This window comes from Gallus gallus, chromosome 1, assembly GCF_016699485.2.
Source record: "Gallus gallus isolate bGalGal1 chromosome 1, bGalGal1.mat.broiler.GRCg7b, whole genome shotgun sequence".
In the NCBI taxonomy this organism is placed as follows: Eukaryota; Metazoa; Chordata; class Aves; order Galliformes; family Phasianidae; genus Gallus; species Gallus gallus.
Genome location: NC_052532.1, coordinates 124,436,324 through 124,460,022, shown reverse-complemented (window position 1 = coordinate 124,460,022; position 23,699 = coordinate 124,436,324). Strand labels below are relative to the sequence as shown.

The window sequence follows — 23,699 nt, the reverse complement described above, 5'->3', positions numbered from 1 at the left end:
GATTCCCAGCACACACGCATCCCAACGCACGTAGCAGGGCAGGAGATGCAGGTGCTACTGTTCCTGTTGTCTTTCACCAAGTCTGCCTGGCTAGCTGCCTACATGGTGCAAGTGAGGACCTTCGTGGTGGCTTATCCACTCTGCAGTCACAGATTAAGAGTGTGCTCAGCAAATAACTGTGGGGCAGATGATATTTAATAACCCAACAGGGCACAGAAACGTATACTAGAAAGAAACACTGAGAAGTAGGGTGCCCTATGCCACTACCCTGGCTATTTTTTGCTTAATGTTTGCTGATCACAACAAAAGACAGCGTGACTTTCTCTTTACTCTGCTGTCTCTGCTAGGGAACCTGATTCCTGTACACTTCCTGACTTTTGTACTCTTTATTGACCAACTCAACACCTCTGGCAATCCACAAGGCCTGGACAAATGATATAAACAGCTGCTCTGTTCCTATAACATTTTATACATGGAGAAAAGTCATACATCTTAGAAAGCAAAAGACATCTTGGAATTCAACCTATGCATGAGAATAAGGCAGTGGAAGATAGGAGAGTTGAAACTATCTGAAGTTGAAAGAAGAAAAAAAAAAGGAATCTGAATTAGAATCGGCATAATAACTTTTAAAAATGCTTGGCTAAAGTTAAGTAGAAGGTATGGGCAATGCTAAGAAATGGGAAGTAGATAAAAATATATACAGGGATGAATAAGCACAGAGTGCTGACCTTTGCTGTGGGTAACTACTGAGCCCTAAATGGCCAGGGGCACTCAGAAAATCTATCTGAATAAAAGCACAAAGCATATCCCAAATGTTACTGAGTGCAGTACAAATCCTATCATGCAAGGTAGAGACAAACAGCAACAGCAATAACAAAAGCAAAGAAATACAATAGCATAAAATAGTATCATTTTTAAGTGCTCAACCAATAAATACGGTTGTGTAATTATCAGAAACTAAGGGCAGCTGAAATGAAATGATGATATAAGGAAATAACAGAAGAGTCTAAAGAAATGGATGGAAGACTGTTGATTGAAGGACCTTTGGTAACAGAGGAATAAAGAGCAACTCCTGCAGAATCATTTCTATGCATGAAAAAAGTAGCTATCACTTCTTAAGGCACTGATCCAAAGGAAAAGAGGCATTGGAGTTCTGCAAGCGCAACTGCAAAAATCCAGCAGGTTTGGATGAAACAACAAAATTAGGCCTCTGATGTATTACCAATTAGATTTATTAACCCTACAATCTGCTACTGCAATGAAGAACGTGAGGGTAAGAAGTTAAAATGCATACTGACACTCAAAAAAACAGTTTTTTCCCCATAAATGGATATAAGATCATTAGACCTCTTCCTCAAAGATTCATTCTAAAGGTGAGCTTAGTTCTACACTAAGTAATTCTCATAACTAATGAAAGATGTGTTATTCACAATGCAACATGGGAGACAATTGTCTTTCATCCAAACAAACACACAGGGGCCTTCACTTTTAGAAATATTAATGCAAATATTTTCCATAGCCAGTTTTAAACCAATAAAAAGAGTAATTACATATAGATTTCATCCAACAGACAAAAATTAAAAGGAAAACGTTATCTTCCCAACAAGCACCTGAAGTAACTTCGATATGAGACGCTCATTTTTTCTCACTGCAATCTCAAAGTTCTATTAAATTAGGTTAAAAGCAATAACATCACAGTAACCATATCACTTCTCTTCTTACAAATTCACCTGTTTTTGAAATGGAGGTATTCATACTGAATTTTGGTACTACTTTTCCAGAACTACTTGTCTAGGACTGAACACAAAATGAGATGCACAACATGCAGAAAATTTCAGTTTCAGAAAAACCCATTTCAGCTCTCAACATGTGGACTTGGTTAAAATGACTGCAAACTACAGGTCAAGTCCTGTGGACTAGGACCCAGCCCATAAAGCTGCGTAGTGTCCAAACAAGAAAGTCCAACCGTATCTAAATCCATGTCACACGGAGTCTATTAAGACCCAACTGATCAGTAGAACTGAAGCATTTATACATTTTAAATAACGTCTGCTTTCCTAGGTTAAAGAAAAGAAAAACAAACCAACTGACAAGCTTTGGGCGGGGCTGGGTTCACACACTTCGTGAATTGAAAGGGAGAGCGTATACGGAGGTAAACAACAGGATCATATTATCCTCACTTCACTCTGCACTGGCTGTTGAAAATGGGGAGGAAGAAAAGACACGGTCCCTTAACTCTTCATTTTCTCCTGGAAAAGAAGCTTTCAGTTCAGAAGATGGGATTATTTGAATGTCAAATACAAAAGGATATGACATATTTTTCCACCTGGAAATGAATATGTAGGCAACAGCGTGGTATCATTTCCCTGTTTCAAAAAGCATACATTTAAGATTAAAGAAATCTTATATGTAAAACAAAGATCCGATCAGTGAATGTGTACTCATGTAGACTTACCTTTGTCCTTGTTCTTCTCCTTCCCTAATGAGTCCAGTTTCTTTCTTAGTGATTTCTTCCTCTTTTGCCCATCTGTAAGAGAAAAAATAGGAAATGAGTGAAGACAAAGAACGCTGAACAAACTGTTGCATAAGCTATATGTACATGAAGTGAGATGGACACAGCACTTGAGTCAGGAAGGATGAGGGGTTTATTTTGCAAAGGCTCACAATTGTCTCAGCCCTTCAGCCCTAACGAGTGCACTGGAAGACCAAATGCATCCCACTCCACGCTGCTGGGCACAGCACACATGGTCGCACAGCCCATGTGCAGAATGGAAAGTTAGTCATGAAGACTTAGCAACTGAGAGTATTGCTGGATGCTCCTGATAGCAAATGGAGAGAAGGTAGCATAAATTCAAAAGGTGCTGATGAGCTCCCATCCATAGACACAAGACTGGAGGCTGTGAAGCTGGAGGTAGTTTTTGGAGAGGAAGTGTGGAGCCACAGGTATAGTATTTGGAGATAATATCCTGGAGACTAACCTCCAGGATGAATTTTGCACAGCAGATGTACTAGCTGGGTGATAACTGCCCACCCTGACATGACCCATTGGATTTGAACTCACACTGTGTGCTTGCAATTTGTGTACGGCATGTCTCGATTGGTTCAGCTGGATTAGTGTTAGAGAAATTATTGTTCTGACACCGTATACATCATCCAAGTTTTCACTAAGGTATTAAGGACTAAAGATTTTAGCTGGTACCATAAGCAGGTCCGTTCTTGAAAGAATTATGTAAAAAATTTGGCTATCAGTATTTCCTTCAGCAGCATCTTTTATAATGAAAGTCAACAAAAACACATCTTGTTAGGTCTCAATATACAAATACAAGAGATTAAGACACAGGCCTGCTTTCACTTGTACTTTTTATTTTTTATTTTTTTATTTCTAAAGCAATATAAAAGGTCTCACATAGGCTTTAATGTGTAATAATACACAGACACCATGAAAGCTAAAGGTTAATGGATACATACCTTTGCTTTATTGGTTTTGCAATATGGCATAAAATCAAAAATGCGCACACTTTTATAGTAAGGAAAGTAAATCATCTGCCCCAACATGTTTTTCTGTTTGTGTAAACCAATGGCTTAAGTGGTCTTTCACAGCAGGGAAAAGACCACAAAAAACTGAAGTGGCTCTCCACGGGTTAACTCCCATCTTTGCAATTAGCCATAGGAGAATGCAAGCCATTTCCTCATAGTTTTCCCACAACTCCTATTGAATATTACTCAGCAGACAAATTCTGCCCTTCTCACAGCCCATTCATACCCTTTTACTTTAAAATTTCTTTTTGCTTTTGCAACTTTTGTTCAATCAAATCCACTTCAGTGTTTGTATTCTGCATTTACTTAAGGACAGCAAGCATATTTACTCCCAGCAGCCGCTTAATACTCAGTTTCTGCCTCCTGAGGTAGATTCGCATTCACTAGCTATGTTAAAACCCCTTTTTCTGCACCTGCTCCAGTGAGAATTCATCCCTCTGAAATAAGGCTGAATAAAGTTCATATGGAATTTTAAATGAGATTTCAGCAATATAAAGGTGGTAATTCATTGCCAGATACGGTCTATGATTAGAATTTCCTTTTTCATATCCACATGACAAGTTCATAACTCAAAGTCATATTTTGATTGATTAATATACCCAGTCTTGTCACACCTTCTGACATCCCCAGTTCATAATACTGAGTTTATTACAAAAATTCTTCTATTACCTCTTGGCAATATGAACAGTCAATAGCCAGCTTACATAAAACTAAAAGTATTGCTTGTTTTCACTGGGTTCTCTACTACCACCGTGTTCTGGCTTTATATACTATACAATTATTTTTATATTATTTTTCATCTCATAAATTCAGATTACTGCTTCATAGTAGCCTTTTGATAAATGACTTACATTTCCTTGGAGTCTTAGAGCCTTTATGCTCCAAGTACCTATATTCCACTGAAGATTCCACTTAGATGCAAAAAGAAGAACTAAAGTTGAAACTGCATCTCAAACATACTGATTTTATAATATGATTACTGAACTGCAGCTTCTGCAATGTTTTAGTGCTGCATAGTCAAATACAACAGAAATACCAGAAACATGTTATTCATGTAAACGAGAGAAACAAGTTACACTTTGCTCTCCGCATGAGAAACAAACTAATGACTTCTAGGACTAAGCCATCAATGATTTCTAGTGAATCTTGTTCTTAATGAATGATTCTTTGAACTCCAACTGTGAAGAAATCCATCAGTAAGAGATTGGTTGAGAGAACACTTGCACATTTGTCTCATCAAAGTTTGGATTTTTGTGTAGCGGCGATAGGGCCCAGAGGAATGTAAGCAACAGGATAAAGTTCTAGAGGTAGACAAGACAGAAAATACAGAAAACCAAAGAATCATAGAATTACTTAGCATGGAAGGGACCTTACAGGTCATCAAACTCCAACTCCCTTTGCCATAGGCAGGGCTGCCACCCACCAGATCATGCGCTCAGGGCCCCATTCAGGCTGGGCTTGAATGCCGCCAGGAATGGGGCACCCACAGCTTCTCTGGGCAACTCTATTCTGAGCAGGAATGAACTCCTAAGATAAAGAAAGATGGCAGAACAACGGAAGGGACATACTTAACTTGAACAAAGGATGCACATTCACTGAAGTCAGTGGAACCATAATCATTTACATTTAAGGTTTACCCCACCCATCGAGTTCAACACGTAAGACTGACAAGAGTCTCAATGAAAAGCTAAAGCTCAAGAGCCCTGACAAGAGTTTCAAGGTCAGTTCTAGTTCTCCTTTCAACCCCAGCAAAAGACATGATTAATTATAATCTATATTGTGTAAAAACAAATAAGTATTGAAATGATTGTTGATTTAGGTTACGTCAGACATGAACACTGCTGAAATACTCAGAACCGACTGAAGGATTAGTGAAACTGCAGCGGTTTTAAACATTAAAAGAAAACAATTAATAGCACTTAGCCCTTACCATCTGCATTGTGTCTTGAGAATATAATTAATCTCCAAATGTTCTTGGTAACAAACAAACCATTACCCGTGCATAATACCTACTGTACATTTAGAAATTAATTAGCGAATATTTATGCAAAGTAGTACCGCATCAGTCCAAAGTGCTATTATATATGACCTGCTATCCTCATTTGTGGTTTCAGAATGTTTAAAGCCCAAATTGATAGATGTTTTTCATCCAGCTGATTTAGCCAGCCTTGTAATGCATGTAATCATCACTTAATGTCTTCTTTCTATAGATCAGTAAGATAGGGCTGTCTTAACAGATTCCACTCACGAATATTAGCAAGATGAGAGAAGTCAAAAGTCTTATCTTCTTGTTAAAAGGCAAGGAAAGTCCAATTGAAGGAAGCAGCCATTTTTTCACTCTTTGTTACCCCACTCTGATTTTCCTGAAAAACATCTGCCCAGGCAGCTCCATAGATCAGCTGTTTCAGAAATGAACTTGGTTTGTCCAGTACTTATTAATTTATATGTTGACTGCATTTTACACTACAATGCATACATCACTCTCTGGGCCTGTATGTATTAAGACTAACCTGATGAATATTTTAAAAAAAGCAAGCCTAGAATGGAACTCTTGAGTGAATATTAAATTGCTATTTGACCTGTTTTTCCAAAGTGGTGAGCACTTCCAGGTTCACTTAATGCCAGAGAGACTTTTCTATTTGAAAAATTAGGTCATCTATTTAGGACTTTGTCAGTGAACCAAAGCCTACAGAACACAGAAATATTTGCATGGATCCACAGATTTCAGACAAGAATTGAGGAATTGAGGAGTCTGATTTCTGAGGTTATTATTTTTGAGGATTTTTGGTTTAAGGTTGAAATTCATCCACAGTGTTAAGACTATTTATTGCCGTCTAACTTTCAGTTACAGTCTCCGGATTACAGTGGATTTTGTACAGTCCACTTCAGGATCCAAATTTCAGTCTATATGAGTATATAAACTAGGTAAGAAGCCATTTTCATGTAGAGGATATACAAATTTCATTTTTAAATGTGGAAAATTAAAAAACAGAATTATGTTTTTTTAACAACATGTTGCTCTCTTGCTCCATGCAAGATCACTTACCAACACCAAATATGACTCAGTGAGAGAGAGTGCAGGCTGAATCCCATTACTATTATTTACTTCCAGCATTGCTGTACTCATTTCTGGAAAGTTATGGAAATCAACATGTCTACATGCTATGTCCAGGTGTTGCTGAGCACGAGCATGAGCATGACCGGTGCATGGAATTTGTTCAAGGTGGTACAGTTAGTGGCACAGCTGGATCTAACATGCAGGAACTCTTCATCTCTATCTTCACATTATCCCACTTATTAGCCACTATTTTGTGAAGCCCTATTCCAATTCTCTTTTCTTTCCTTTCCTTTTTTTTTTTTTTTTTAATAATATGTAGTAAAAACTACAACAGCTTTTATTATTATTGTTTTTATTTTTCTGACACTACTAGAGTATTATATTTTAAATGATGGAAAGTGTCCTATCCTGGCAATAAGCTTGAAGTGAACCAGTGACAAAAATATAATTCTTCAATGTTTCTTTCCCTTATGGATTTATATTTATATATCATATATATTTATATTTTTCCCTTATGGGTTTATAAAGCTTACAGATAAAGTTTATAAACAATAAAGGATATTGATTATCTATATAGAGAAACGTTACTTTTATGTTGCTCATATGCAGCAACACTATTTTTTGTTATACATAATTCATACAAAGACTTTAATGTAGCTTTCTGTATTTTTGACATATCTTCTGTTGCTTACACGGTTACTGAGTGAAGGACACCTGCTCCCCATCCACCTCCTCTTTTATTGGCGGCCTTCTTTGCACATGAGAATTGTGTTTCTTGTCCATTTAGGGAAGAAAATGTGTCATGTTCTGCAATGAAGGGTTATTTTCACACAGTATAAAGAGAGGAATTATGCGACAGAGGAATATTACATCTATAGCTCAGTTATGAAAACAGAAATGGGTAAAAATCCCAATATTGTTATAATTCAATACAAATACTTCTCAGTAGCTATATTCACAGAATCACAGAATTGTTGAAGTTGGAAGGGACTGCTTGGGATCATCTAGTCCAACCTCCCTGCTTCAAGCACGCTCATTTTCCTTTAATAGCTCTTAGTAATTTTTTTTCCTTGCATGTAATTAAATGTGCAATAAGATGTACTTTGTAAAAGCGCAATCCATTCTGCCTTGAAAACCACCGCCAGTGGCATTCCAAAGTGCCACATCTGACCTCTCCAGAAGACTTCCCTGTTGGCTCACTCATTATGAGCAATTCATTTCCTGAGTTCCAGCCTCCTGCACTCAGTGGGTGAAACGAATGCCAAGCTACGTACTCTCTTGCCTGTGCAGTGTTGAAAGCAATAGAGTCTCCGCAAGAAGAAAGTACTGCTAAAAGTTGATATAGCACAAGAAAGAATACACCGTGCTTCTTTCTTTCCTCACTGCACTGTACTTGCAGTTGCAGTCACTTCTTTGGGCACTACACAGTGTGAATTTCCTTCTGGACAAGCACACGGAGCTGCTCTACTGAAGAGCAGGGTGCTGGTTTCACTGAGGCATTCTTGTGCCTATAAATGTCCATCATGAAATATTTATTTAGATTAACGCGCGCTGTCCCCACGCAGTAACTCACAGAGCGCTGCCAGCTGCAGCACAGGCGGAAGGTAAACATTTCCAACCAGAGGACCTGGAGCGAAAGGCTTTGGCACATTATGCGCTGTGAGAACGGAAAGGCTGAGCCCCCAGGTATTTCCCATCGCTCTCTGTCTCCCTGTAACCTGTCCTTGGCAGTGCACACACATTCCCTTAACAATGCAGGTTATTATACGGCTTCATAACATTTGGACTGTCTCCCTGCTTCTCCCTTATGGTTACTCTCTTCAGTTCACTTTGTTTTAAATTAGCACTCCTGTGTGCCTGGCAACTGGCAGCTAACTGAAGGAACTGAAAACCATCAGGCAAAAGCAAAGAATCATAGAATCACCAAGGTTGGAGAAGACCTCTAAGATCATCCAGTCCAATTGTCCACCTACCACCAGTATTTCCCACTAATCCATGTCCCTCAGTACAACATCTAAACATCTCTTGAAACATTTGCTTTTCTTGAAACACATGCTTTGCTGCATGTGAGATAGGTCGCATCCTTCTCCACAAAGATTGCTAACTCTGGTCAGTGCTCTAAATCAGACAGCAAATACTCAACTCCTGTGGATGGAGGGATCCTAAGAAAACACAGCTCTTGCCTACACTTTCCCAAGCGTATAAAGGTATAAAATAGTTTTCAAGTGTATACACTGAAAGAAGGTAACTCATTTGATATTTTAAAATTTGTTCCTCCATGATTCTCAGTCATGAGGGATTTTGCTAACTGGTGGGAAAATGCAAATGCAATGTGCTCAGACGGAGAAAGCCAAACTTTGGGACAGAGCGGATAAAGAACTCAGGCACTGTAGCAAGGTCTGGGCTGCAGAACTCACAGCCTGAGGTGCTGTAGTCCCTCTGGGCAGAGAGCTGCAGGTTCAATGGGTAAGCATGAGCAGAGCCTGGGGCTTTGCTGCTGATGCTCGCTTTATACATAAGGCACCCAGGCACCATGATTACAAGCAGAGGCTTGTGAGCTTTGAGAAAGAGAGCAACATGCCCTGCTTTTAGTGCTTTCATAATGGATAGTAAAACAGGTTTAAAACTGACTATACTGCTATATCAAAACAAATGACAGTAGAAGAAAATATTTTAGTTGCGCTAGGAAAAAAAAGAAGTGTAGGAAATAAAAACAGGAGCCTTGATGCTATTGTCTGAGACAGCAACATAACAAATAACAGCTCTGGATCTGCCTTCAGTCCACTGGAGGTGGGTGAATATTGACTGCTTCCTGGCATTGACTACCTACATAAAAAGTCATTTTATAATATAAATGAGAAGAAAAAAAAAGTACTTTCATGACTTTCCTAGTCAAAATGACTCTTGATTTGGTAAGAATAATTACCTTTAATCCCCAAAGTACAGGGTGGACTAGGAGAAGAACAGACATGGAACTGTCACTAGTTGGCATTAATTTTTTTGACTATTGATAAGCTGGTTTGCATGACCATGCTGGCAGGTGAAAGGGCAACCACACTAGTTTCCCTTAGAGAATTCCCTAAAAAGTGCTCTCTGCACAAGCACCAGCTGAGCTCCACATGTGCACAAGGAATTCTCCCAAGTCTGGCATCTAGAGGATGTCCCAGTGGTCATAGAGGTGCTTCCAGGCATCCAGGTTCCCTTCCATCCTCCCACCATCTCTTTTGCTGTCATGAACCTTTCTGTGAGGAGCAATTAGCCCTGTCCATAATACTCCTAAACGGCGCTCAGAGACTTAACGAAGACATGAAATGAGAGTAACCTTTAGTGCAACAAAGGGAAATCCAGGTGAAGGTCTCTCGCTGGACAGGCTGCTGCCCACCATAATTGATATGCTATCTGTTTGAACAATTAACAGCGGGTCTTCTTTCTAACAATATCTTATTGTAATCATTACTTGCTCTCTTTATCCGTAGCATCGATCATCTTGCTTTCTAATTCTTAATTTATAAACAGAGGCAGGTGTTTACAATGTATGTCATAAGGATAAAAGCATGAGATCTGCCGAGAACACCTATGTTGACTTCCTGCACAGAAATAAAGCCACACAGACATTTTTCTAATCTGGTCTTAAAAATGTTCAGCAGGAGATTGGGTCTCTGTTAGATCCCCAGAAAGCCTCTTCGGTGTAAAAGCCTAACAGATCTATTCAGTTTAGAATCTACAAAGCCACGGTCAGTGCTCATCTCATACTACCTCATAATGCTGAAGGCTTAATTAAATTGATGGTAGAAGAAGATGATCTTAGAGGTCTTTTCCAACTGATTTTCCTTACTGATTCTATGATTCTATAAATTAACCCCCCTGTGAAAGACGAGAAACGGAAAAGAAAGGAAAAAATGCAAAGACATACACTGTACCAGAGCTCTGATTAGGTAAATCTGTAAGTACTCATTTTATCTTTCCTAATCAGCATTCAGAGACATAAGTTAGACTTCTGGTACCACAGCTCCACTGAAACCATGCATTTGAATAAACTTGAGAAACTAACTGTTCTACCTAAAGCAAGAGGAAATCTTCAGCAGATACACATCTCTAATACACTTTTGAACAGAGCAATATGCATAATAGAAATAAATCTGATATTCAACTGAAGTTTAGAAGATTCATACCGGAAGAATATACATGTTAAAGCAAACCTCTGCCAAAATCAAGTTGAACGTGAGGATTAGTAAGTTGTAATGCCAGTATTCTTGGTAAAGCTTCAGTTAGAAGCTTCAATAGAATCACCATACACTGATGTGAATTATTTGCAAAGTAAGGACAGTCTAGCTGAGATTTCAGAAACAAAGAGCTGGAACTACAGTAAGTTCTGAAGACATATTTGGCAGAACATCATCAAGAGCACTTCTGTTATACTAAGTGATTTAGAAAAGAAATGAAGAATTAAATGAGAACAATTTTCCAAGCAATGTGTTTTAGAGCTTTTACATATGCATTCTTCCTAAAACAGTTGTACATAGGCCATATTTGAACTTTTTCAATATGTTAATGACTAACATTTTACAATGCAAACTGAGTTTTTCATAGGTCATAGAAATATATTGACAAAACACTGAATGAATTTATACGTAGGTTGCTCCAAAACTAATGCGTCCTATTTATTTCCATGTAAACTCCAGTTGATACAAAAAGCACAACAACACAGTCTGATAGAGTACATTCTCAGCTACAAAACACTCTTTTTCAACACAGTCATGACCAATAGCTATGCATTTTTGTCAGTGTTGAACAAGAGCCATCATGCCACACTCGTAACAGTCTGCACCACTGCAGGTGACCTGCTGTCACTGTCACCACTGCTGAAATGCACCACCCACCCCTCACTGTGCTCACATCCACTGTCTGCTCTATAGAAACGTTCAGCAATTGTCAGTGGACGTCAGTGGGTGCCATTTTTTCCGCATGGAGAAAGTCGATGACACCCATTCACTTCATCCACACTTCCATGTCAGATGCCATTGTGCCACTCTACCCCTCTGCTGCCATCTGTCACACGGCAACAACATGTAATGGGATATTGTTGGGAAGGTTCAACTTCTACTGCCATAACATCAACATCTACCTCTCATACTGTGGGCCAACATAATAAAATAGGAGGCATTATTTTCAGAGCAGCACTCGTACATACTTTTAGTCATTAGCTATTTTGAATGTACCATTAAGGAAATTACATTAGACAGGAATTTTTTAATATCTCTGAAGAAATATCTAGACTTAATTGGACTTCACATATTTCAAATGCGTGCATGCAGCAGTCTCTGGCTTTGAATTTATAAGAGCTCTACCCTAAGCCCACAGAAGTCAGGATCCAAATAACAACACAAGCCTCCAGGATTACCCTACCCTAATACTGAAAACCTCCTGTCAGGATTCTGTCGTCAACAACTGTTTTATAACCTTTGTATATGGAAAAGTTGATCACAGTATTTTGTACTTCTGTATTCCTATAGCATTGACTGTAATGCATGCCGCTTCTTGATCAAAGCACCTGTTTACCCAAACAGAAGTTGATATATAGAGAAATCTTTTTGCCTTGTATTGAACAATGAAGCATTTGCTTTTAGAATTATTAGCCTGTTTCTACCTGACTAAATAAATAGGTGAAACTGTGCTCCTGACATAATCAGGTCCTTCATTCCTAGTAATTGATAGAAGAAAATCATGGCAATCAACTGGCTGAGGGTTACATGGACACCTTTGTAAAATAGCTGCCTAACAACAAAGTTTAAAAAAGGAACAGATGACTAAAAAAAAATCACATTTTGAAGATACCTTACTTCTTCTGTTCTATCAGTAGAAAAATTATGTTCCTGCAAGCTTCATTTATTTCACTTTTTTTTTCCTCTCAACTGTGGCAAAAAGCCAAATCTGGGGGAAAAAAAAAGAAAAAAATAGCAAGAATTTTCTACAAATTTCCTTCCGTGGAGAAGAAAATAAAATAAAATAGAAATGCTTTTTGGCTTGAGTATCTCCCTGTCTGGAAAAGCTTCTGTCACCTTCGCTTTGACAAACTCCTGTGCAGCAGACTACGAGGCTGACTGCTCCAAACGCCTCCGTCCTGCAGCTGGGACTTCTCCCAGCTCAAAACATTAAGTCAATTTTATTTTCTCTTTTCAGACGGAGAAAGAGTGCTTTTTCTTGCGAGGAAAGAAACAACTCTTTGAGAAGTTCGCATTTTCTGGAAAATTGGGATTTGGGGAAAAAAAAAAAAAGGAAAAAGAAAATATAACTTCCATCCTAAGTCAGCAAGATGCACAGCTTTTATCAAGTGCTCTAAGCAGGTTTGATAGAGCAAGGTTGATAAACCAGATTGAAGACTTACTAATGTAGTGTCAAAGAGCAGAATTTAGCTTGCAGTCTTGCTTGTCTTTAATATAACCTTCATGAATACTGCTTTATTGAAAGCAAATCTTACAAATGCTGCATGGACTCAAGGCACCGTGTTAGAGACAGTATTATATGAGAAGCATCTGCAAAGGCTGTCATGAAGAGTGGTGACAGTAAGCTTCTTCATTTAAAAGGCATACTGTATACCAGCACAAAAGCATCTAACCTTGGAGCTCCACAAAGCATCAGCTACAGCTTACTTAGATGCTTTCTCCTGGTATAACTATCTACACAGTATGTAACATGGTCAATGATTAAAAGCAATGAGCAGCTTGGAGCCCTTACAAAAATGCAAGCCCAGATAAAAATCAAACTCACTCAGTGTTAAGGAAAACGGATAATGAAATACAGTGACGAGTAAAGTAAGCAGAAAATTGATCCAAAAGTCTGCTCCCTGCCAAAATAAACAAGAAGTGGGGGACACATTACTGAATTCCCATTTTTATTCAGAGCTTAACTGAAATATATTGAGGACAAAGTGCATCAATGAGCAATAAAAATTCAGGAAACCTGACTGCTTGTGTTTTGTTTCATTTCAAAGACAGCATTGCCTCAACACTCAGTCTATAATTATGTACTTCAAATTTGCCTTACTGAAGGAAGTCCTACAGGAGACGAATACTCACTCCATAGGAGCAGGTGCACAGCATCGCACACCTGGTGAAATTGGTTACAAATCTCACATACAAAAATGTCCAAAAGTACATGTTAAAACAGCATAAGCAATAATCTTTCCTTAAATGAAATGGCAAATGGTTGGACTGGATGATCCTGTGGGTCTTTTCCAACCTTAGCGATTCTATGATTCTATGACTGGAACTGTATTTAAGTTTCTAAAGACAATATGAGATGACAGACACATCGATCTTGTATTTTTATTCCAATCTCATCTTCAAGATATTTTACCACGTTATTTTGAAGCTTTGGGCCTGAACTCTTGTGCTAAGTCTTCCTACAAAAAATGAAGTTTGATCACATAGTAGTACTCTACCGAAACATGGGTTAATACTGGGATTTGTTAGTATCAATTGTAAGAAAAAATGACATGTGAAAAATGAAAATATACATCTGAGGTCCTTGCCTGTACAACTTCTGAACTGGTACACGTGCAAAAGATCCTCTGTCAACTTTATCACAATTGAAATTCTGTCCTGAAATGCTTCAGAAAGATAGGATCAAAAATGTCTAATCACAAAAAGAGTGAGATTCTGTGAAGGCCTATGTACAACCTAGATAATATATATCCCCTGCTGATTCAAATTTTACTCTATCCATGTTAAGGCAGCATTTCCAAACTTTCACAGAAAAATTCAGCATAACTTTTCCTCTCTTTCTCCTTTTCTGAAAAATGAAGGAGAACTCTTCTTTTCTACATCACAGTTTTCCTCTGTGCAATGCCTCATAACTGACTAGTCCTACAACTTACTTAGCACAAGACCCTTTCTAACTCCTGGTTGTGCTGAGGCCTTTCAGTATCTTCTCCTTCTCCATCTTCAACAGTCACTACAAAGGTGATATCCACTTAATAATGGACATTAAGAATGGACGAGAGGCGTCATCAACTCTGCAAGCTAACGCTGGTAGATCCACACATCCCATACAAACTATTACTAAGAAAAGAAAAACATAGCCACAAATTGAGCCACTTCTTCAGCTGATATTCTTACTATGGTATTTAGGGGACAGTTTCAAGTTCAGTTCAAACATCAGTGGGGCAAGGGTTTCTTCCAGATATGACTCTGAGCAGTGTTCTGGTAGCAAGTGCTGCTGCTGGCACCTCTGCTGTATAGAAGTAAAAGCAGGATTAAACCAAAAAGATGAACTATTTATGTTTGCCTATTACACTGGAATATATACACCTATTAAAGCAATGCTCAAAATTAGTGAACTGCATCGTCTTCTTCCCTTTCTTCTGCTGGAAAGAGATTCTACTTACTTGAAATAAGAAAGGCATAGCATATTCTAAACAGTGACTGCAAATAAGTTGCAGCACAAGCTTATTATTGTGCTATTTAGAACATCAGACAGCAAATTAAAAATACTCCATGGAATAACTGCGTTAGTAAGGAAACTACTGCTCTGCTTGGAATTGATAACCCTTCAAATTAACACATTAACCTTGAGAGAGTACAAATGATTTGTGGTATAGTTATCACTGGCAGATGGAGGCATGCCATGGAACTGAGAAAGATGTCGATTCCAGAAAATGAAAGACAGGGACAAGGCAGAAAAACAAGAGAACAAAAAACCAAGTTTGAAGTAGCTCTGTCAAACACACAAATTCATCAAGAGTCAGTCATTGTTTTTAAATTCATTCTAATTGCTTACCGAAGTCCGACCTTACATATTTTAAGTAACATGCCAGTTAAACTCCTGTCGGAAGTGGTTCTCTCTCTGTGACCACAGGATATTTAAGTTACAAATGTCAGTAGTGTGTTTTATTAACGGTAATGGCTGCAATACAAATGAAATAGAGGGATTACATACCATGTATTACATTGCACGCATTCCTCTCCTAGTGTGCGAATGGCCAGATGGACCCTAAAAGGCTAACTGCACTTGCTATGACAAAGTGGCCTTCTAAGCATGGCAGAACTGAAACATTATGAAGCTATCAGTAGTGATATGATGTGATATTATTGCGACTGTAAACATAAGGCAGATGCTTCTGTACTCAGACTTAACCTCCATGCAAGCATGCTTGGCACAAACACTTGTTACCCAAGAACAGTGGGGTTTTGCTTTCCACAGTACTTGTGCCAGTAGAAGTAATTTCTCAAATGCCTGCAGAAAGCAAATGCTCAGCTGGCCCTGTTCTAGAGTCATTCATTTGTAGCTTTTGAAGAATAGTCAAAGAACCTCAAAGAATCCCAACATTTAAATACGTCTTCTATGTTTTCTAGCATAGAGATTATTCTACTAACCTCTGCTCCTGAACGTTTTCAGGCAACATTTGCTCAATCAGAAGAGAGCTGTAGAGCACATCTTTCTGTATATGGATCTCTCCAGTCCGAGACAGCTCCTTCAGCTTTCTCAAACATACTATACTAGTTCTTCCTGTAACTTGGACCAACACATCACCTTTTCTTTGTTTGTTATTGTTATTGTTTCTGTGTTTTGATTGGTTGATTGGTTTGGTTTGCTTTGTTTTTACAGAAAGCCTTTAACGACCTTCAGTCTGGTTTTAACTGGGGACACAAATAGCTGTGCCTGAGTTTTATGTTACTTGTAATCCTGCATGCCTGGAGTGACTGAGGAAGTTTCACACTGTTGAAACTTGAAAATTTCCATTTGCACCGCCCTGCGATATTAGCAAATCAACTGGACGGCTACCTCTCTCCTCTTAACATACTTTTGCACTCCACACCATTCAGGAGTGATGGGAACATGAAGAGGACATCTGAATTGTCTCTGCAAAGGGTCTAAACTAAAGTGTTCTAAAGCCAGTCCTGGCCAACGTTTTTATCAGTGATCTGAATGCAGGAGTGGAATGCATCCCTAGCACTAAACTTGGGGGTGCTGTTGACTTTGGAGGGATGAGAAGCCTTGCAGAGGAATCTACATACACTGGAGCAACAGGCAATCAGCACCAGCACAAAGTTTAACAAAGTTAAGCGCTCAGTTCTGCACCTGGGATAGAGAAATGCCTGACACAGGTACGGACTAAGAGATGAGTGGCTAGGGAACAGCCCAGCAAAAAAGAATCTGGACGTGCTGGTGACAGCAGGCTCAGCATCCATCAGCAGTGTGCCCTAGCACACTGGTCAAACAATATTTTGGGGGGCATTAAACACAGCATAGCCAGCTGGTCAAAAATGTGATTCTCAAAGAATCATAGAATGGCTTGGTTTGGAAAGGACCTGAAACACCATCTAGTTCCAATCCCCCTGACGTGGGCAGGGCTGCCAACCACTAGAGCAGACAATCTGGAACCAATACACTATATTTAGCATTGGTGCAGCCTCATCTTGAGTACTGTGTGCAGTTCTGCCATCCTCAACAAAAAAAGGGTGCTAAATTACTGGAAAATGTACAGAGGACAACAACAAAGTTGGTAACAGACTGGAAAGCAGGTCCTGTGAGGAGAGGTTGAGGACATTTGGGTTGTCTAGTATGGAGAAGAAGAAGCCAAGAGGCAATCTCGTTGCTCTCTACAACTTTAGGAAAGTTGTAAGACCACTGTCTTTAGGAAAACTTGGCTATGATTCACTTTATTTGATATGGAAGATGCTTGCCTTCCTTCAGAGCCAGGAGAGAGCTAAAAAAAGCACCTACAGGGAATGATCTGTCTGGCATAGTCAGATATATGCTTTTGGATACGAGGAAGTGCAAGAAAAACCTTTTTCTTTCAACTGAGTATCAGGGGATCCCAGCATGAATAGGTCTGATTTAGGTTATCTGCTCTGAAGGTATCTGTCCTTGACCAGATGATCCCACCCCCAGTGGCTTAAGTTGGACATAACAAACACCACTACCAGTCATTTTTGTAGTTACGGTGTTTAAACAAAAAGTGAAGCAGAAGACAAACTCTGTGGAGTAAACTGTACTATTCTGTCCTGTTTATTACTGAGATATGAAGTCAGTGGCGGATGAAGAGGGGGCTTAGCAATCTAAACAGAGATGGTTTATCGTGCACTTACCTTTGGGGATAGTAATCTGACATCCCAGGTCATACTCCTGCTGCAGCTGATAAAAAGCCACTTCCTGCAGCCGAGCGCGCTCCAGCTCCGAGAGACTTTGAACGGGAACTGACTTCAGCCGAACGCTGCGCCCTGACATGCTGTTCCAAGTGAAATCACCCTACAGGAAATCAAATGGGAAAATATGAAGCATCGTACGGTATGCGCAATTTAATAAACATAACTATCTCTTCGACTGCAAGGAGAAACAACGCATGTCCTCTTTTCTAAAAGGCCATTTTCCCGGACTTCTCTAACCTTTCAAATATCTTTGTTTTCCTAGGACTAACATTCCTTAAAAGGAGTACAGACATGCAAAACAAAGTCAATTTTGCCTGAAAACATTTAAGCAAGTATTGTTGCAAAAAACACTAGGATTCCAGTAACCAAAAGCAAAAAGCAGGACAAAAAACCCTTGTCCGCTCTTCCCAGCTTGGTTTCTTTGTACAGTAGTTCATTGTTACTTCATTCCCTTCGATGCACATTCAGTCAGAGACAAGGATTTCTACAGGCCCATGGATAACACGCATCTTTTCTCCTCCAGTTTGCTAATCCCACTCCCCAAAGCTGTTCAGTGAGTAATTTTCTTTTCCAATACATCCAACCCTCTCCTTACAACGTGACTGTGGTTAAAGCAAGATTGACTCAAGGATGATTTCTTTTACATTTCTGTAAAGCCATTATAACATATGCGCTACAATTTATACAGTAAAACAACACGAGATATGCTGCATCTCTGTAAGGTACCAATTATGTTTGGAAATAAAATCAAAAGCTTTATAAGTTTTGTCTCCCACATGCGATGAGATATACAAAAAGCCATTCTCATAGCTAGTATTTAGTTCAGCTGAGAGAAGTAATCATCAGTCTAACAGAAGTACAAGCACAGAGAGAAGCTGAAAGACTGACAACGAACTTGAAACAAGAACTTCAGAATTCACCAAAACATAATTAGAGAACACATTTTTCTACAAGGAGAAAAAGAAGAATTTTTTTTTCACTCTAACTGTATTAAAAAATAAACATCAAACGTGTCAGTAGGTATAACTCGATGTTGACGTAGATAATGGAAGAACTCTGTTTTACATGAGCTGAGGTATAAAGACAAACCCATCAGCCTGCCCTTCAACGCTACATGGTAGGCTTTCAAATAACAAACTTCATTCTCATTTTTAAGTACCTATTTTTAGTTTAAACTTCAACATGCTTTGCTCCATGCTCATTTTTCACCACCACTTAAATTTCCTCCGTTCTGCACACATATCTGGAGCCAAAGGATGCCAGCTGACTTTAAAAGACATTGGCTGACACTCCTTATTATGGAGATCAGTAACATCTGACTTTATTCAGCTGCTCTGCATCCTACTGTATGGAAACATCCTTGTATATGTGTTTCCATATAATACTGTGACAACATATCTATCTATCTATGTGTGTACAAGAAAGACAAGGATCTCCTGGAGACAGATCAGTGGAGGGCCACAAAGGTGATAAAGGGCCTGGAGCATCTCCCCTGTGAGGAAAGGCTGAGTGACGTGGGTCTGTTCAGCCTCGAGAAAAGAAGACTCAGAGGAGATCTGATTACTGTTTATAAATATCTTAAGTGTGGGAGTCAAGGAGACACGGCCAACCTCTTTTCAGTGGTCTGTGGGGACAGGACAAGGGGAAATGGCCATAAACTGGAGCATAGGAAGTTCTGCACCGATATGTGAAGGAACTTCTTCATGGTGTGGGTGATGGAGCACTGGAACAGGCTGCCCTGGGAGGTTGTGGATTCTCCTTCTCGGGAGATATTCAAGACCCATCTGGATGATTCAAGACCCATCTGGAAGCCTACCTGTGCAGCCTGCAGTAGGGAGCCTGCTTTGCAGGGGGGCTGGACACAATGATCTCTAAAGGTCCCATCCAACCCCTACAATTCTGTGATCCTGTACACAGCTATGACTGCACGTGCATTCACATGTATGAGAGACAAGAACATCACAAATATGCAGCACCATCTAGCAACGTAGCTGAAAGGAGCAATGCATTGAAGGACTTTTCTTGTAACACATGAAATGTGTCTGAGTTCCTCAAGAAGCTTTTATTTTTGTAAAACTTCCTTTGCAAGTCATTAGGCAATCATGACAGATGAAGCTGTCACTTTGATCTGAACAACACTGTATCTACATGTTAAATGAACGTACTACGCCCAATATTTTTTATGATATGTATATTTATATGTATCACATATGCAAACTTTTGCACTAGCCCAGGATTTGACCACTGGAATTTGGTTTTTGCTTTTTCGTTTTTTGCTCTTCCACTGCTCCACTGCTGACTACCTAGATTTAGTAGTCTCAAACAAAAGGTTTGCAAGGTGATGTAAACCAAGCTGAATAGCTTAACTCGAGTGAAACCAAAGCAGAAAGATTCACATAAACCTGTTTTGCAAAACTGCAAGTAAATGTTTACATTTTTCAAAAAGCCGTTGTCATTTATAGTTAAAAGTGATCAAGAACAGAATCACCATCAGACAATGTATACCAAGAAACTAATTCCTTTCCAATCAGGATAATACAGAAGAAAAAAATTTACAAGTACACAAATATGCAACTCAATCCTCATGAACATCTCACGTACAAAATGTTCCACAGTCAAGATGGCAAAAAAAAGAGAGAACTGCAGGCCTCTGGGGTAGATTTTTCTGGATTTTATCTTATCTATTTCTCTTAGATGAGCATTTTCATAAACAAAAGTACCACGGATATACATTTATTATGGTAGGCATAACTGGGATGTTTTAATTTGAAATGTGAAGGCATGAAAACTAGAAAATTGTGAGGTGACAGCTTATTAAGACTGGAAAGTTTTTTGAGCATATCCTGTTTCCTGTAGAGCACAAAAACCAAGGAGGTATATGGGGCTTTTAGGAACTATCACAAGTTAAATATATACCAGAATTAACCACATTACCAGAATTATGCATGGACATGTGAATTATTGCTGCTTTTTGATTAAAATTAACAGGGGCAAATCTAATTCTGGAGGTAGTCGCACCCTCTGCCTTACCTCAGAGCTAGCTTTGTAACTGCAGGCAGCAAGCTGTACCACTGCAATGCCACAGCTCAGCTGTTGAACCCAGCCACACGAGTTTAACTCCAAGAGACAACATTTACTGGCATCAATATTCTGCTTTTGAGACCATAGGTAGCCTCTCTGCAGAGCTCTGCTGCTTTATATGAGCAAACCAGCCAGCTCAGCGCTGGCTTAGCAATCCTACTTGAGCTAATTTTACCTTATTATGGCTGTATCTCATCTCTCTCTTAAAAAATATAAAAATAAATAAAAATTAACATGTCAAAGGTTTACAACCAAGAGAAAGAAGAAAGTCCCATACCAGATGAAGATTGTTCCTCTCAACCAAGACTGTCATTCTGTCAGCCCGTAAGCTCCCCAAACACCTCTGGCACTCACCAGCTTGGCCCTCGTTGGCTAAAAATGGTCGGATGCATCCTCAAACTCCACGACAGATCGCTAAGCAGCAATAAAGAACTTGGAATCACACTGCCCAGTCTCTGTGCACTGCGTAAGGCATTTTTCTTTTATACTTGATGCGTTCGATAAAATCTCTGCTAGGTCACATTAACATAGGGTTTTACTATGCTAATGGAACACATGAGTAATTAACTGAAATATTTTTGGAAGATCATGTGTTAGGGCCAGTGGAATCTCCTAATCTGTTCAAGCAGAGGCTGAAGAAATGTTGCCTTGAAAAATTCTGTTTTATTTGGCAAATAAATACCAGTCTTCTATGAGCCAAAGTATAATATTTTACGTCTTAATCTATTCACAGATTCTTACGCTTTGTGGGACAGAAGGTAACTTAAAAGCTTCACCTCCTCTCTAATGCACTGAGGAATTTTTACACACAGCCAGCGAATTTCTGCAACATCAACCAGGCTTGCGAGAGGTCCAGAAAAGTCAAGATACCTTTGGGTAAGTGCACTTAGAAAAATCCCAATTGCAAAAAGCTATTCTGTACTATGTGGGACAACCAAAGGAGGAAAAGGGCAGGACAGACAAAGAGAACATTCTCTGTTTCTCTCTCTGAGGAGGCACACTTCATCAGCCTCCTTCAACTAATACCCTGACACAGCTCCTTGCAGAAGCTGAGAAGGAACATAAGATTTTTAAGCACCAAGTCAGGGGATTTGTTTTTTGAAGTCTATGCTCTGCATGTGTGTTCAGGCATACACATGCAGTGGTTTCTCAGTTCAGACTGTAGGACTAATTAGAACATGATCTGCAAGTGGTTCCTTCATCAGCAAGAAGAAAAATAAACAACAGACAAGACCGTAAACAGAAATATTGCTCTGGGACAAAGTGATCACCCTGATAGGCACAAACTGCTAATTGTGAGGGTGCTTTCGTAATCGCCTTTTATGAAACCTTAACCAGACTAAAAGCCTTTTCCAGTTTCTTCTGCCAACCAGTCACTTCTTTTCCCTCACATTCGCATTTTTCTCTCTGGCCTTCCCATTAACATCTAACATCTTTCTTTCTCAGAACCGAGCAGTTCACTTATCAGGCATGTAACTAAAATACCAGAGCAGATGACTCAGCAGAGGAGATGAATGATAACTGCATCTTGTGCCTTTGAAAAATCTGCCCACTTTTCCCATATTTCTTGTCCACCATCACAAACCCTTTTTAACAAGATACAGACTGCAGTTTTACTGATATTTTTACAAATGTTTTCTTTAGGGGTTGGGTGTCCAGTGGCCCTGAAAATAAACCCAAGTGGTACAAAGAATCATACCACAGAATCATAGAATGGCCTGGGTTGAAAAGGACCTCAAAAATCACCTAGTTTCAATCCCCTGCTATGTGCACGGTCACCAACCACCAGACCAGGCTGCCCAGAGCCACATCCAGCCTGGCCTTGAATGCCTCCAGGGATGGGGCATCCACAACCTCCTTGGGTACACCTTGACTTCAGCAATGCTGTGCTCTTAAATTACTCTTAGGCATCTGTAGGCTGCTCTCGTGTACTTTACATCTTCCCCATGAGCCTTCAAAACAGAGTATTTCAGTTGTGTTGTAGCAAAGTCTTGTTCTTCTATCCTTTGGACAGTACAGAAATGGGCTGACAAATGCTGAAAGGAATACTGAATGCAGATAACGAACACATTGGCCATTACCTCTGTTGATTACTATGGAGTAATTTAAGCCTTTGTGAGCAATGTGGATTGTGCACAGGGTAGGAAATAGGAATCCCTCAAACATGACAGTTTTAGATAATACAGTATTTTAACGCAAGATGCAGAAAGCAATTTTTATCTTACTGCATTATTGTCCATGTTAATGACTTTAGTCTGTACTCATTTAGGTAAATGCCATTATCAGATTAGCTGTCTACTTTTCATTAGCCTTTTGCTGAAACCCATTTGAAACCACTAAGATTAAAACCAATTATGCTTCCTTGTTTTCTCTCTTACCTTAGCAATACTTAACCATGTGTTTATAGTTAGATACGTCTCCATTGTAAAGGAGTTCAATATTTCACACACAAGGAGATTATATTGCAATAATATGGCAAAATTGTCTTAATTTTGTTTGCTTAATTACTTCCCTAAGCTTCATGAAACTGTGTGTAATTACTGCTTTATAATCCTCTCACATTGGTAATTCATTTCAACTCTCTCTAAAATAACTTCCACACTCCTCAGCCATAAACCTTCAGATGTTGACAGTTCATATTCCCCCAGCACAATCTGGATGTCTGTACACGCAACCTCTCCCTTCCTCACTTCCCTCAAGTCAATGTTGATAGAAAGCTGCTTGAATCTGACAGTCTTTTATTGCAACTCCTTCATCTAAAGCCAGGGTACAAAGCAGAGCTCCCAGCAGAGCATGAAGGGGAAGGGGGAATAAACTACAGAAAGTATCCAGCATTACATGCAGTTATGGACAAATGCCTAATCCTTTAAGAA

General features: G+C 39.3%; 1 protein-coding gene across 10 annotated transcripts in view; it reads right to left on the bottom strand.

Annotated features, from left to right (window-relative positions):
* ARHGAP6 (Rho GTPase activating protein 6) overlaps positions 1–23,699 on the bottom strand; it is a 309,403-nt gene that overhangs the window by 36,515 nt on the left and 249,189 nt on the right. For 9 of the 10 annotated variants that reach the window (XM_416840.8, XM_040662377.2, XM_040662387.2 and 6 more), the window contains 2 exons: positions 17,686–17,845; positions 2,456–2,527 (listed from right to left, as the gene is read on the bottom strand). In XM_416840.8, coding sequence (XP_416840.5) covers positions 2,456–2,527; positions 17,686–17,845 — 232 coding nt within the window. Of the gene's footprint in view, positions 1–2,455; positions 2,528–17,685; positions 17,846–21,180; positions 21,284–23,699 lie in introns of those variants that run through there. The other variant, XM_040662416.2, reaches the window with a different exon arrangement.